The sequence below is a fragment of the Apteryx mantelli genome, chromosome 2, assembly GCF_036417845.1.
Source record: "Apteryx mantelli isolate bAptMan1 chromosome 2, bAptMan1.hap1, whole genome shotgun sequence".
NCBI lineage: Eukaryota > Metazoa > Chordata > Aves > Apterygiformes > Apterygidae > Apteryx > Apteryx mantelli.
In genome coordinates, this window is record NC_089979.1 from 173317522 (window position 1) to 173333285 (window position 15764).

Genomic DNA, 15764 nt, shown 5'->3' on the forward strand with positions numbered 1-15764 from the left:
GTTCAGAAGCGGTTCAGGCCTTTTACTGGAGAGGCAGAGAGGGACATTTTGTCTGTCCTGCGTTCCAGGAGTGCAGCTAGGAACTTGTCAGTTTGCAGAAAAGAGAAATTATATGTGAAGAGAAACAGTGGAGCAATACTGGTAGGAATTGGACCAAACGCTCCTTAGGCATGCACGAATGAAAGGTAGTGGTACTGAACGGGCATGTAATTGTGGCAGATTTGGAATGATAAGTTCATGTTAAGTTTAAGATGGTTGTGGGGTTTTTTTGTGTAAAAGAAGACAGGAAGATTTTTAGGGTCTTCAGTTTCTGCCACACTACAGTGCAAATCTGTGTGTACTGCAACAAGGCATTCTGGGCATAAAAGTAGTTAACAATATATAAATAATATAAATAATAATATAGATTGTTAGAAAATACAGCATAAAACTAGGAGAGGGTTAAGGCAGAATTCCTGGAGCACCAATAGACGGGAGAAGCATCTTGGAGCTGACGTGTCGACGTGGCAGGTTTGAAGCACACTTTTCAGTCCTTACTGCTGTTGGCAGAGAGTCCGGATTCAGACCAAGCGCTTTCTAGAAATTAAAGGGAAAGCAGATGTTTGATGGTGGAAAGACAACGCCGGACTAGAGGGAAAAATACAGTAGTGGGGGGGGGGGAGATGAAGCAGCGAGCCACTGAAGTGCCATTAAGTTGTAGCACGGGGTGATGTGCAGAGTGCAGCTGGAAATAGCACAGTCCGTGCGATAGAGTATGTCCCGTGTGCGTGCGCGTCTGCGCGGGGGCGTGCAGGGAGCGGAGGGGAGAGGGCCGCTGCTCGGCTGGTGCACGGCCCGGGAAGCGGCACGCAGGGCAGAGCCAGATGCTCTGCACGTGACTTTGCGACGCGTCGCCCAAACGTTCCCCGCCGTTATCGGCAGCGATTCGGCTGTTGCGCTCGGCGGACCCGGTAGCGCTGGTGCAGACGTCGCTTCAGCTGGCAGCTCGCTTTACGCCGCGGTTTCTAGAGTTTATCCTGCTGAAGCCAAGTGGAAATATTGGTGCCTAGATCAATATTCGTCCACGTACTAGGGCTCCTAGTTTTGCTGAGACTGTAGTCAGGCGTTGGAGGTATTTTGCCTGGTTTTTGTGCTGAGAATTCTTCCGCAGGCAGCACGAAGAGATGAGGGGGGGAATGAAAGTTCCTTCTTTTTTCCTGAAGAGAGAGTTCTCCTTTCTGTAACTGCTCTGTTTTTTAATAGGATGTGTCTGTTCTGCCAGATCCTGTATGATAAAACACCTTTTCCAATCTCATTGAAGAAAGGAACTCAGTTAAAAAAAAAGCAAAACACAACTGTGGGTTTGTGAGAGTGAAAGAATATGTGTATGAGAGAGAGAGAGAGGGAGAGACGCCCTCTGCTCTGTAGCCACCGTATCTTCATTGTACGATGCCGAGTGATTCGTAGAAAAGCTTTTAACAATAAATACTTTGTTCCTTTGTATCTCTCTTGCTTACCGTACATCTAGCTCAACAAAGGAAATTCCATCACTTCCTGTATGTAAAAGCGATGTCGTAGGAGTTCTTTTTTTCCCCACATGTTTCTGCTACAGAAATTCATATCTGAGGGCTAGAAAGAAATCACTTTCTATATAAAACTGCCTAGAGAGCTGAGGATTACAGGTCAAACCAGGGCTAATTCATAAGAAACATATAGGCCAGTCAATGGTAAGAAATTGATGCAATCCTGATTATAATCCTGAAGCTCTGCTACTGTTATAAGGGATGATATGGAACAGCTGGTTTCTTTCTGCTTCTGATGAAAACTCCAATGTTCTCAGCTCTTCAGACGTCTGCAGAGGCACACACCTACAGCTCTTAACGGGACTTGGCAAAGGTGAGAACTGCTGCCTTATCTGTGTTCATCTCTTCACCGGACTCCAGAAGCAGGAGTTTCATCCTCTTCAGCCGTACTCCACAGGGAACAAGTTTAAGTGATGAAGATGGGAAATCCTTAACTTTGGAAAGGTCTAGTTCCTGTGCTTGGTTGTTTGGTGTGCATTTATCTCCATCACCGCTGTTATTTACAGTCAATGAAAAAATTGCAGCCGGGGCTAGAGCTTGGGTGCCGAGAGCAGGTTGGAGCAATCTGTGCAAATGACTAGCAGCCTCCTGACAGAGGTGCTGTACAACAGCCACTAATATTGGAAACAACGGACAGAAGCTGGAATTCACCCGCTCAGTGAAGAGGGCTTCGTTTCTAGGCTACGGTTAAGGTTTCTTAGCCCAGCGGACTGTCAAGAAAGAACAAGGTATGGGTGGAGAGGGGAGAAGGGTGAAAGCAGAAAGGAAGACCTAGAATTATTTCGGCATGCAACTCAGCAACTCAGTGAAATGGAAAGTGGAGGTAGTAACCTTTACACAAGCAAGCTTCATAAAAATTCCTATACGTCTATATAGGTATTCCACCTGGAGGGGTGGGGGTGGGGGGGGTTCAGCTAGTTGGAAGGTTGCCAAGGAAATCTTAGCAGTTGAGACAAAAGTTAATTTTGCTTTCAAAAAACGGAGGGTCTGCACACTTCCTATTGTGGGCTGGAAAAGCAAATAAGAGTATCAGCAGTCCCATGCATGTTATCCTTTTGCAGCAGCAGCAGGCAAGGTGTTTTTCCAGGATTCTAAGAGGAGGAACACGGATGTTCAACAGTGGGTTTCTCGTCGCTCCTTTGCTTTGCTCTGATTAAATCCAGCACTTGTGAGAACGATACGAAGAACGCATGGGCGAATGCACAAAGTTAGATTAGGATGTTGCCCTTTGCAAGGGGAGTCGAAAGGTAAAGTTAAGCTTTTAGTACGAGTTTAGATAGAGTAATTCTGTTGCAAAAATTGTGGCGGGGGTTCAGCTCAAACTTAAGACGCAGATTAAAGGAGAGCTACTCAAGGCAGTCAAATTTTAGGGCCTGACACAGCTGAGCAGCTAGAAGATAATCTGCTTCAGGCTGAGGTACTTTGCTTTCCAGACTCCACTAAGCAGGCTGCAAGCTTAGCCACCCATATAGAGATACCCAAGTTTTATCTTCAGAACCCGTGGCTTAGTCTAAGGGCCTTCTAAGACTTGAGGCTGACTGGTACCCGTTATTTTGGGCTCCTTTCCCCCAGCCCTGCTGGGTGCATGTTAGCCACTGTCAGGGCTCTTAGTGCCTTGACGGCCCTGACCATCCACCAGACACCCCTGGATCCTAAGCCCAAGACAAGGTGCATCCCCCCAAAATAGCCCAAGATGCTCCTGGAAATGGGTGAAGTGGGCAGCTTAGTGCAGCAAGATGGCCAAGGGGGAAGACAAGGGTCCGCCCTCCCCATCTGATGATGGGAGTGTGTGGAGGATGATGATGGCCTCGGGACTTACCTTTGTCATTGTGAGGATGATCATCGTGGCCTCGCAAGAGGCTCACAAGGGGCTGAGGGTCATGGCCATCTTTATTGAGGATGTGGGGTGAGGAGGTAGGTAGCTGTCTTGGGATCGTGTGCTAAGCCCCCTCTGTGGTCTCTGGAGACTGCCCAGACATGAACAACTGCCCGTGAGGGCTTGTGGCTGCCCTGCAAACGTATCTGGGGCGCGTTAGGCATGTTGGGGAGGTCTCAGCCTTCTTGTGCAGCCCAAGCTCTCAGTCGCAACAGTATGCAGCCACTTCCTAAAGCCAATGGGGCTTGCGGCCCTTTCTCCCCCACCCCGAAATTCTCACTGTGCAATGAGTTGTGAGCACCTCAGTTTCCATATAAATGTCCGAAGTCTCTGGGAGCTCTGTATGAGGCTGGGGGCAAGAGCTGGTAGGAGTGACACATTTAGGAAGTCAGGGCTTTATTTGGGATGTGTTTTCATGGGAGTGGATCTCGGGGGGGGGCAGGTCCTTTGCCATGCCATGTGCCTGACTGCTCTCTACCACAACTGTGAGGGTGAAGGTGGGTTTTGCTCTTGGAATATCTTGCTCTGTTTTATGGCTTACCCATTTACTCTCTGCTCCCAAGGACTTGGGAGTTTGGGACAGGCTGGGTCTGCCTCACATCATCTTCTTTCTGTCTCCCTGGCTGGGCAGCCCCCAGACACCTGAGTTCCCCTATGCCAACCCCGAGGGGGCAGGTCTGAACACTGCCTGGATATCTATGCATCTGATCCCGTCCCTGGCAAGGAAAGAGAGCCCAAATGTGGGGTGGCACAGTGGGTGGAGGGATGGTACTGTCTGCGGAGTGCTGCTCCGGTAACTCTTTGGAGTCAGGCACACCTTCCTGCCTGCTCTAACTCGTCACTTCTGCCGCCTTCCCGGGGAACTTGGGCACCCAGGCTGCCTGGGAGCTAGCAGTCACTTTGCTGGGTGTGTGTGTGTGTGTGTGTGTGTGTAACACCATTGAGTTAGGATGCAATGTCAGCCGTGATAACACAGGCAAAGCAAGTTCTGCACCTGGTGCCTCATCAGCTTTCCGCTGGCTTTTGGCGTGCACCCCTTTCCTCACAACACGGCCACAGCAGGGCTGAGCTTTCTGTGTAGGTAGATGTGGTGGGGACAGCGCGGGGGGGGCCTGCATGTAGGGCAGCGTGTGTGTGTGTGTGTGCATGTGACTGTGCACACATCTCCATCCATGCAAGTAGGTCAGTGGAAAGCTAGTGCAAACCTCTGTGTCCTTACAAGCACTTCTGTGAGCATCTGTGTCTGTGCAAGCACTTGCGTGTCCATGTGAATGTGTGCTAGTGCTGTCTCACAATTTCTCTCCCTGTTTATGAACACAATGGGAACAGTCATGGGGATCCAAAGCCAAACCCAAGACCCTTGAGCTCACTGGTGACAACTGGAACAGCTCAGGTAACTCCCACGTACCTTCACAGCACCTCAAGATGCCTGGATAGCCCCAGGAAGAGCCTGGAGCAGTCACAGATGGCCCTGGAAAGAACTGAGCCTTTCCCCACTGTCTTTGAGGCTTTCTAGGGTCCCTGGGACTGTGCTAAAAGGCTGGCAAGGTGGGGGGGAGGAGCGTTGCAGGGAGCTGCTGCTTTGTTCTTGTTTTCTGAATTCCTCTGGATATAAAGAAAAACTTATTCACCAAAGAGGTTATGCAGTCTCCATCCTTGGAGGTTTTCGAGACCAGGCTGGATAAAGCCTGAGCAGCCTGATCTGATCTCATAGCTGATGCTGCTTTAAGCAGGAGGTTGGACTGGACACCTCCCAAGGTCCCTTCCAACCTAATTAACCCATGACCTGTTGGGCTGCTCTGGGGCTCGTGCCCCCCCCCCCAGCCTTTTCCAGGTCTTTGGCTCTTTGTCCCAACTGCGCCAGGACCTTCCTCGCAGGCCACAGCTGTGCCCAGTCAGGCAGAGAGTGACGAGGCTTAGCTGTGGACGATGGTCCCAGCTTTGCGTGCCTTGTCCTGCCCCAGGGACGGAGCAGAGCCAGAGGATGCAGGAAGCAGCAGCACTGTTTGGGTGGACACGCTGCTCCGGGGCAGCTGGTGGGGCAGCAGATCTGCCCACCGACTGAAGGATGCCTGGCTGCGACCGAGACCAGGGCTGCGGAGGAGGACAGTGTCCGGGGGCGTTCTGGGTCCACGCTCAAGGCTGAGGGTCCCACACAGGCACAGCTGCGAAGATGGCTGCGGTGTGGCTGGCGACCCCGTGGGGGCTGCCGGAAGCTGCGGAGCGCAGGGCTGCGCCTGGGCCCCGGGGACAGGCCGCAGGTCAGGCCCTGGCAGGAAGTACAACGCGGGGACGCCGGCACCGTGTCCGTGCTAGGAGAGGAACACCGGGACAGGGTCGCTGCTAGAGCGCCGCGCGGGCCCACGCTGGGGCGGCCCGCAGCGCTGAACGTCACAGGGCTGTGCCCCGCGGCATGCTGGGACATGTAGTCCTCCGGCACAGAGTGCTTCGGGGCCTGCAGAATGCTGGGAGGTGTCGCCTGGCGCGGGACTTCCTGTCGGCCATGTTGTCGCCCGCGGCATGCTGGGATATGTAGTACTCCGGTAGCCGGACAGCCGGTCAGCGCTGCGAGGACTCTGGCGGGCTGGGAGGTGCCGCCCTCCCGTACGGGACTTCCTGTCGGCCATGTTGGCCAGGCGGTGCGCTGCGGGGTGCGGTCGGCTGGTGCCGGACTTCGTGCCGGCCATGTTGGGCCCCTCGGCGTGCTGTGGCGCGTCGTCTGCGGGAGGCCTCCGAGCGGCCGTTCCGGGCCGCCGGTGTGCTGCGGGCCGCAGCTCCCCCGCCTTGCGTGGCAGCAGCCCCTGGGAGCGGTTGGATGGCGGGGCTGGGCAGGTGAGAGGGTGGCAGGGTTCGGACGAGGTGTATAAGCTCCCCGAGGTGGTCAGTCCCTAGCACCCCGTGGGGTCCTCAGCGCCAGCTGTCAGTAATGGTAGGGCAGTCTCCTGCAGGAGTCAGGGTTTGTCGCAGGCAGCACAGCCCTGATGTTGGGCCTTTCCTCACTAACAGTCCGGGGATTCCTGTCACACTCTCCTGGGTCGGCCTGGGGTGTAGGGAAGGCAATGGGCTGGTGAGAGCGTCTTGTGTTGTGCTTGTACTCCTGGCTGTGACCTTCATCACCCTGTGAACGGCCTTTGCTCAAGGTATCACCTGGCTGAGGATTCCGGCTTCTCTCAGAAGATCCTGGCTCACCCATGGGATCTTTGATAGTTGCTGGAGCTCTGGTGCATCTCATGAGACTTTCTGGTGAGATGACAGGTATGTGGGGTAGCCAGCTACTCAGCATGGGTGAAACCACATCTGGAGACCTATGTTCACTTCTGGGCACCCCAGTACAAGAAGGACGTGGAGGTACTGGAGCGAGTCCAGCAAAGGGCTGCTAAGATGACTAAGGGGCTGGGGCATCTGTCATACCAGGAGAGGCTGAGAGAGAGGTGGGCTTGTGTAGCTTTGAGAAGAGAAGGCTTGAGGGGGATCTTATCAATGCATATAAATACCTGATGGGAGGCTGTAAAGAAGACAGAGCCAGACTCTTCTCAGCGGTACCCAGGGACAGGAGACGAGGCAATGGGCACAAATTGAGCTACATGAGATTTCATGGCTTCTCCACAGTTGGAGTGGTTTGCAGTTGGTAAGTGTTCGTATTGTGTAAGTTTGAGTTGGTCAAGTGTTCCTGCAGCGTGTGTATCTGTATAAGTGGAGAGGTTGGGAATGAATGTAAGGCTGTGGTTTTGTAAGGTGTGAATGGAAGTTTATATGGTTATTGAATGTGTTGGTATTATTGGTGATGAATGTGTCTCACCTTGTGTGCATGTGGGTTTTTTCAGTTTTTTTTTTGTTGTTTTACAGTTTAAGTTAAAAAAAACCCCTCTTGTTTGTTTATTCTAATCCCCAAGTTGGCCAGTTGTTTTTTTCCTTGACTCCTCCACTTTGTGAGGTGGCATTTTAATGCATATGCACTGCAGCTTTTTTTTTTTTGCCTGAGGAGAGTTTTTCTTTCTTGATAGGGCATTTTTTGAAGCTACCTGGTAACTCCGTTACTGTGTAAGCTGCAAAAAAATGGCTGAGCTCACTAATATTTATAGCTAGGTAGCTTGTCTGTGGTTGTGGGTAGGTGGATGTGTGTCAGATTTGTTGTTCTTGGTGGGGGAACCTGGCGGGTAGGATGGTGTGTGAAGTGATGTGGCTGGTTAGTGGTGCTGTCTGGTTCCCCATCCCTGTGTTTTTTCTCTTTCCATCCCTCTCTCTTCTTCTCTTTTTGTCCCTCTATTTCTCTCTATCCCTCTGTACCACTCTGTTCCTGTTTTACTCTCTCCATCCTTCTGTCCAGCTCTCCGTCCTTCTTCTCCTTCCTCTCCATCCCTCTCTCCAGCTCCCTGTCCCTCTGTCTGACTCTGCATCCCTCTTTTCCTCTATTCTGCTCCTCATCCCTCTGTCTGGCTCCCATCCCTTTTTCCCTCTCTGCATTCCTCTGCCCGGCTCTTCATCCTTCTCTCTCTCCCTATCACTCTGTACGCTCTGTCCAGCTCCCCGTCTATCTCTCTGCCCCGTCTCTCTCCTTTACCCTCTTTTACTCTTTGTCCCTCTGTCTGGCTCCCCATCCCTCTCCTTATTGTGCTATGCCTCTGTCCGCCTGTCCATCCCTCTCTTTCCCATTTCGTCCCTCTGTCTGTCTCCCCATTCCTCTTTTCCTTGCTCTAGCCCTCTGTCCAGCTCCCCTTCCTTTTTTCCCTCTCTATTCCTCCCTCCACCTCTACATTCCTCTTCATCTCTCTTCTGCTCCCCATCCCTCTGTCTGGCCTTCCATTCCTCTTTTTTTGTCCCTCTGTCCAGCTCTCCATTCCTCTCTTTCTCTTACTATCCCTCATCCTGTTTCCCCATCCCTCCCTTCTCTTTCTATCCCTCAGTCTAGGTTCCTGTACCTCTTTTCCTCACTCTATCGCTCTGCCCGCCTCTCCATCTCTCTCTTTCTTGTTCCTTCCCTCTGTCCAGCTCCCTGTTTCTCTTTTCCTCTCTCCATCTTTCTCTTTCCATCCCTTTTTTAGGCTTTCTACCTGTCTCCTTCTTTCCTCCACCCCTCCACCTCTACATCTCTCTATCTCCCTCTACGTCCTTCTTTTCCTCTCTTCTGCTTCCCACCCCTCTGTCTGGCTCCTCATCCCTTTGTCCGCCTCTCCATCCTTCTCGTTCACTTCCCATTCCCCTGTCTGGCCCTTTGCTCCTCTCTCCAGATCCCTGTCCCTCTCTTGCTTTCCCCATCCTTCGTTCCACCTTTGCATCTCTCTCTCTGGACCTCTGTCCCTCTGTCCACCTCCCCATCCCTCTTTCTGCCTCCCCAGCCTTCTCTTTCACTCCCTGTTCCTTTGCCCAGCTCCTCATCCCCCTCTTTCTCTCCCCATCCCTCTGCTTCTGCATCCCTCTTTTGCTCTTTCCAGTCCTCTCTCTGACTCCCTGTTCCTCTCTCCAGCTCTCCATCCCTCTTTTATTCTCTTCCCTCCCCGTCCCTCTCTGTGGTTCCCCATCCCTCTGTTCAACTCCCCCTCTCTCTTTTCCTGTCTCTCTTCCTCTGTCCACCTCTACATCTCTCTTTTCCTCTCTTCTGCTCCCTGTCCCTCTGTCCAGTCCTCCATCCATCAGTTGGGCCCTCCATCCATCTCTCTCTCTTTCTATCATTATGTCTGGCTTGCTGTCCCTCTGTCTGGGTCTCCGTTCTTCTTCTTTTTCCACGCCCCTGTCCAGCTCTCTGTCGCTATCTTCCTTTCTCCTCCCTCTATCCCCGCCCCATCCCTCCCAGTTTCTCTGTTCCTCTTTTCCTCTCCTGCTCCCTGTCTCTTCGGCTGCCTCTCCACCCTTCTTTTTCACTCGCGGTTGTTACCTGGCCCTTTGTCTGGCTCCCCGGCCCTGCCTCTCTCTCCATCCCTTTGCCTGCCCCTCCGTTGCGGAGACTTAGGCTCGCCAGCCACCGCAACAGGGTCCGACCCTAGGTTCCCGCTGAGGCAGAAAATCGAAGTCAGATCGGAGCGAAATTAAATTTAATGACACGCGTGCGGTAATTACAGCTCGAGCTGGGTGCCTCCGAAGAGAGACCCCGGACAAAGAAGTTCCTGGGCAATTATACCCTTACAATCCAAGTTCCCCACCCCTCATGCGATAGTTCGGACCAATAGTAATAGTTAGGTCTGGGGTCTTCCCCTTCTTCACTGGGCCCCTTCAGTGTCTCTAGCAGGCTGCTCCTTAGCCTGTTTTCAAGGTTGCAGCTTCTGCTCTCGATTGTGACTTCTTTATCTTCCCAGCTTGGACCAGCTCTGGGGCCTTCTTTCACGTAACTAGGTGATATCTAGGAGAAAGTTCACAGCTTGCGGCCTAAGGCTTCAGCAAATTTAGCTACTAACGCTAAGCAAGTTATGCTAAGCGATCAACTCTAGACAGCTTCAATCCAATATTCTCTAACACCCTCCGTCCCTCTTTTTCCCTTTCCATTCCTCTCTCCTGTCACCCCCAACTCTTTCTTCAGTCCCCTCGTTGCTCTCCCCTTTGGGGCTGAAGTTCCTCCCCAAAGCAGCCGACGCGTGCACCCTCGCTCTTGCAGGTGCAGGCGGCCTGGGGATGTGGGGAGGTGAGCTGGCCCTCGAGCAGGATTTTGGCGTGGCATCCCCAGGAGGATAACTCCTACGCAGCCTGCATGCCCGAGGGTTTTGGAAAGTCCCAAGAAAATAACAAGTGGCTGTCAGTTATAGAGCTTAGTGTTTCCTAGCCTTTACTGAAGAAAATCAATTTACAGATTGGTTTTCATGTTTAGAGACAAACCTTTCTTCAGGTCCTACGGGGGTTTCACAACATGCCTGCAATAACACATAGTCAGGTCAGAAAAGTGTTAGAATGGTTTTTGGAGAGAATAAAGAAAAGGTGTTACCTGATGCGGAGGGCAGGAAGACTGACTATCCTTTTCTCTCATTTTTAAATTGCATAAGCCTGTAGCTTCAAAGGTAATTAGATGTCTCATTTTCTTTGGCACTAATGGGACTTAATACTTCAGTAACTCTGCGACCACATGAAAAGGTCTGTGGCTTCTGTCCAAACCCATTTTGCTTGCAGCAGTTTGTCTTAATCTTGCAGTTCATTTTGCAGTTTGGGGTAGTACAGAATTTCTGCCCTTTAAATCTCATCTATTATACGCTCACAGGAGCTGCTGGGAAGGCCCTACCAGTGGCTCGTGAAGAAGACATCTTTGACTACATCCACTGGAAGCACCTAGAGCCAAAGGACTGGAGTGAGTAACGGCTTGTCTAGGTTTGTTATCTAGCACCATTATCATAGCTTTTTAGGAACAGTCATACTTGAGGCCAAGTGTATATTCCTTCCTTGAACATACTGTGAAAAGTGTACGTTACTGATGTTTTGAAGTAAGTCCATGCCACCAAGGTAGCACATGTAGTGAAGACTAAATGCTGTAATATCTCATTTTGATGAGCTATTCTCTTCTGAAAAGCACTTAGAGCAGATTAAAACATTGATTGTACTATTTTGTTTACTGCATGGACCATGATATTAAGAAAAACCCGCAGTGAAAGGGCTGCAGTGGTCAGACCCTCTGGAGAAAGCCTCTTGTGAGTTGCTGTAAGGTTTAGCACAAATTTTACCAGACAATAAGTGTTGCTTTAAGCCCCAGGGAGCGGAAAATTCTGACTTGAGGGCAAAGCGCTTTGTTGTCTTAAAGTTCTTGCAGCTTGCTTGCAAGAAGGTGGCTAACAATCAAAAGAAATTACAATTCTGAGGATTTACTGGAAACTTCTGAAAGACAGTATTTGCCCTTTTTAAAAGTCTGTATACTTTCATTATTAATACCTGTAAGTATTCAAGCCAGGTACATGGTATATGGGTGATCAAGCCATTAGTCTTTTCCACATAGTAATAGCCTTTACGCTGTGATCACTGCTCAAAAATCCCAGATATGTTAGAAACTGAGCAAGCTTTCTTAGCTTGTGGCCTGCAGGACTGCAAAAGATGATCAGAGTGCTGATATTACCATGCTTCAGTGTGGTAGACATCCTCTGTGCAAACATCCCTTGCTTGGTCTTACTGGGCGGACCGTCAAGGAAATATTGCAGCTTTTCTGACTATTTACTTTGTGTAACAATCGTAAAGGTGAGAGTTTGAAAGCCGTAAAGGACTAAAACCATTGCCTGTTTAGTAGTTGCAAATTGTCTCATTAAGTAGTCTGTATTACTTTTTTTATGCAGCCTGTGGATAATTATGTCTGTAGAGCATTTTGGATTGTTCAAATGAAAGTTTTGCCAGTACAAGCTTCTAGGATAAGTGGTTCGAGGGTACAACATGCAGCATTTGTGTGTAGCAGGAGGCACTTAGAAATAATGAGAGATCACATTTGGCAAAGGCAGTGAATTAGTACTGGCATCGTACAGTTAAGTTTACAATTGAATTTATTCACATAGTTCCCAAGTTTGTGAGACTGGTTTGTCTCTTATATAAATATCAGGGAATTAAAATAGTTTTGTTAAAATGATATGATTATTCTTACAGCATTTAAAGCCCTGACTTAGTATATTTATTTTTCTTTGCAAATATGTATTTGAAAAAAGGGGGAGAAGGGGTGAAGGAAAGGAGGGGGAAAAGAACCCTCTAAAACTAGTCCCTACCAACCCCAGAAAATGAGCAGATGGAAGCATCAGCGACTTGTAATACTGATGACACAAAACAGGGCATTATGAGTCGTCACTAGCTGCCAAACATACTTGTGTAGTGCTTTTCAAAATATATTAATGCAGACAAAAAAACTGCCTGTGGGCTCAGTTTCACAGCTAAGTGGCTCTCCTTTTTTTCCTGCTTAAAAACATACATAATCATGACACCTAAGAGTTTAGCAAGGGAAAGGAAGAGCAGAAATGTCTCCAAATTCCAGGGCCGAAGTTGCACCCTGGCACACAGTTCTAGAGTGCAAAGTCATTATTTTTACAGCTGCGATTGAAATGTTATCCTTTTGTGCAAATACAAAGTGAATATACCACCAAAGCCAGGCATAGTGAATGAGTTTCTCTAGGACTTCAGGTTCAGGATGAAACAAGGATGTCTGAGAGAGCTGGAGCACATAGGAAAAGGAAATGGGGTAGATGTCTTGAGATTTTTTTCCCATCTTGAAGTGGGATTGTAAAACCATTCTCCACGTCTGCGTTGGCTGTTGTCAAAAACCTTCGACAATGGAGATCCTAAAATCTGCTGAGGCAGTTGCTTCCATAGCAACGTTGTTAAACAGCTGAGGGCCATTTTGCCTCAAAGTGGAAAGGTGGAAACATCTGGTCTTTACAAAATTCTTCTTCTACTACTTTTTTTTGAATGAATGAATGAAAATAATATTTATTTAGCTTCCTTGTCTGAGGAGAAGGGAGAGGAATCGCTTTGCACCGTGTCAGCCTGTTGGATATGCTGGTGTGTATCATTCAGGTTTGTGAACCAGATGTAAGCCACTGGGTGGTTACAGGTGCTGTCTCTCTCAGAGGCTGGTGTTTCCAGCTGTCATTTGCACTCTTTGAAAAACCTTTTAATTTTTCTGTGCTGACATTTGTCTTAACTTACTGTCATAACTGAGTGGAAAACAAAGATTGTGTTGTCATTGTGCATCGCCTCCCTCCTGTGGTGCTTATGTTCATATACGTATGTTCTTCGCAGAAATGACCTTGCCTTTTTATTTTTTTTTCAGAGTAAAGGAAACACTTTTCTGAGCCAATACCAAACAGCGTGGTGGATGTGCGTCTAACGCTAATATAGCGTTGCAGGAGGCAGCTGAGAGTAGTCAATAGCCCAGTGCTCCGGACATGCCAAGGCAGAAGGAGGAGGACCAGCTACTGAGCTTCCGCAGAGAGTGGAGAAAGAGGAGGAGAATCCTGATGGGAGATTGTATGCTGTCTAAATATTCCTGAGGCTTTGCCTTGTGATGCTTTTCTCCTGGTAGGCTGAAAAACCTACCTTCTTCCCCTTAAGATATTCCCCACCTTTTATGATGTTACCTTTTCTGTTTTGAGACCTGATATTTGCTTGCTTAGAGGATTTACCTTGATTCTGATGTCGGGTTGATCCTTTTCATTCTGAACCATTCTTTTCTTCTGCCCTTTCTTTAGTTGGGGGAATGTCTTCCAAGCTGACTGCAGGCTTCTGGTGCAGAAAAGGAACAGTATAGCTGTAGATACTGGGTATAGATATAGATATTGGATGTAGATGTGCTTGTTTGGAGAAAACTAAAGTTTCTATATCTAGAGAAAAGAGCCAACCTATTTTTCTTTTCCCTCCCTCTTCTGATATTCTCAAATATTCAGAGATCCATTTCTGCATAAGCTTTTAAGACAAGCCTTGATCTAAAAACCTCAGGTGATGGAGAATAAGCAAGATCTTTGATTTTAGGAATTATTTTCCAAAAATACACCTGATGAAAATAGATAAAATTGTCTAATGTAGGCTTTTAACAGACAACTCTGTGAAAACAGCCTCTGAAAACATATCACAGAATGCAAGATTGCACCTCTTCTCTTGGTTAAACAGTCTTCTTCTGGTGAAGAGATCAAGCTTTCGATTTGCTGTAGGCATTCTTCCCCCTCAGAGCTTCAGATTGCTCTGCAAGCATTCCCCTCTGATCTGTTTTTCATTCTCTGTATCCTTCAAGTACAGACACCATAATGAAACACTTGTTACAGTTGGCTGTGTCCTGAGTTACTCATAAAGAAGGAATGTCATTTCCTGCCTCTATCTCCCCTGCCCATTTTTCTGTTATTTCTCCCAGAGGCATGCTGAAGCTCATGCTGAAACTGCTCTTCTGTCCTTAATTCTAAATCCTTTCAATATGGCAATGTGCTGATGTGACCCTGGCTCTCCTGTTGTGTGTGACCCATGCTCTCTGTTCCTAGGTGTGCTCTAGTACTTTCAGTAGCAGGGTTCAACATTTTATTCAACTTACCATTCCCCAGAAGCCCAGCCTGATGAACTCATACATTTCTGCCTTCCTGTGGAGTCACTTTGCCTTTTCATTGGCAAACCTGACAACTCTGATTTTACAGCTCCTGTTTAGTCCTTTTGAAAGGTAATGAGTATTTTGGACTTGAGAGCAGATCTCAGCAAGATTGCATTACTAGTTGTATTTGGGATACCAGTTCTGTTAGGTAGCTTTTAAAAAGTTATCCACTAGTTAGTTTTAATTCACTTAGAGCATCAGTATGACACGTATTGCCGTATTTTATTTGAATACAACCTGGGAGTAAGGCAAATGCATTACAGAACTGCAGGCTTGAATAGGAAATCCAAATATTATCATTAATTATGGAACCATTCTTTGGTTTGCTAACAATTAGGTCCTTTATCAGCCTTTATCAGCAGAGGGAGCTTTGCACCTGTAGTATGATCAGACTACTCAACATGTGTTGACTTGACTCATCAAACAAATACTGATGCAAAATTATTTTTATTCTTCTCCGTCCTGGCCCTACAGAGCTACCACATTTTTACTTGTTCTTAATGAATTAACATGTATTACTCTCAGTAATACAGGCTCGAGGTTAATGCTCTTCATCATTTCCCCTTATCTTCCTCTGTATTTCCTAGCGGGAGATTAGACGTATTTGCCATGAATGTTCACCATTACTAATGCATGCAGTGGTACGTAGCACAACAAAAAGTTACTCTGGTAGTGCCTGGGGTCTTCCAGGACCTCCTAGTAAACAGCTGCATTCAGTGTTGTTTGCCATTTATTCATACTGAAGACAAAGTGAGAATCGCATCACTTGTGCATAGTCCTATTTGATTCTTTGCCGTCACGTAAGTAGCACCAAAACACAACAGCAGGAGCTTTCCGTGTTTGCAAATGTTCCCTGGCCGGCACCTCGAATCACACTGATGCAGTCTCCATGAGCCTCAACAGCTAGCACAGAAGACTGTTGTGTCCTGGGGCTTGAGGCAGAACGTGCTGCCTTGCAGGGTTTGTCCAGAGCACGCGCTGAACTCTTCTGGGAGGAAGAAAAAGCAGTTGGTCAGATATTGAAAAAAAGCAGAACTATATGAATGCATGATACACTTTTTTTTCCCACTCCCACACAATAAATTAGCCCTCTCCAGGGCTGCTTTGAGCAGTGACTTACTAATTTTTCTCTCCTCCCCCTGACTGGATCACAAAGTATTTGGTCATCACAGGAAGCGATTGCTGTGCTCCCTGGGCACATCACTGAGAATCTGTCTCAGGGGGCAACATGCTGTTGTTCGTGCATACACACGTGTGACAGATTTGTAAACTAGCATTTTGGATTTGCCAGTGCTGGTGGCTGCTGGCCCAG

At 48.4% G+C, this 15764-nt stretch overlaps 1 protein-coding gene across 1 annotated transcript; it reads left to right on the plus strand.

Annotated features, from left to right (window-relative positions):
- The first annotated feature begins 3298 nt into the window (after positions 1-3298).
- Positions 3299-15560, plus strand: LOC106484436 (uncharacterized). The gene is made up of 4 exons (XM_067292242.1): positions 3299-3468; positions 7048-7066; positions 8137-10705; positions 13151-15560. The coding sequence occupies exons 1-3, from the start codon at positions 3299-3301 to the stop codon at positions 9463-9465; spliced, it is 1518 nt and encodes a 505-aa protein (XP_067148343.1). The 3' UTR covers positions 9466-10705; positions 13151-15560.
- Positions 15561-15764: the final 204 nt, after the last annotated feature.

What these genes read in the sequence shown, in the direction of transcription:
- LOC106484436 (XM_067292242.1), top strand. Translation starts at nt 3,299, where the DNA reads ATGGCCAAGGGGGAAGACAAGGGTCCGCCCTCCCCATCTGATGATGGG.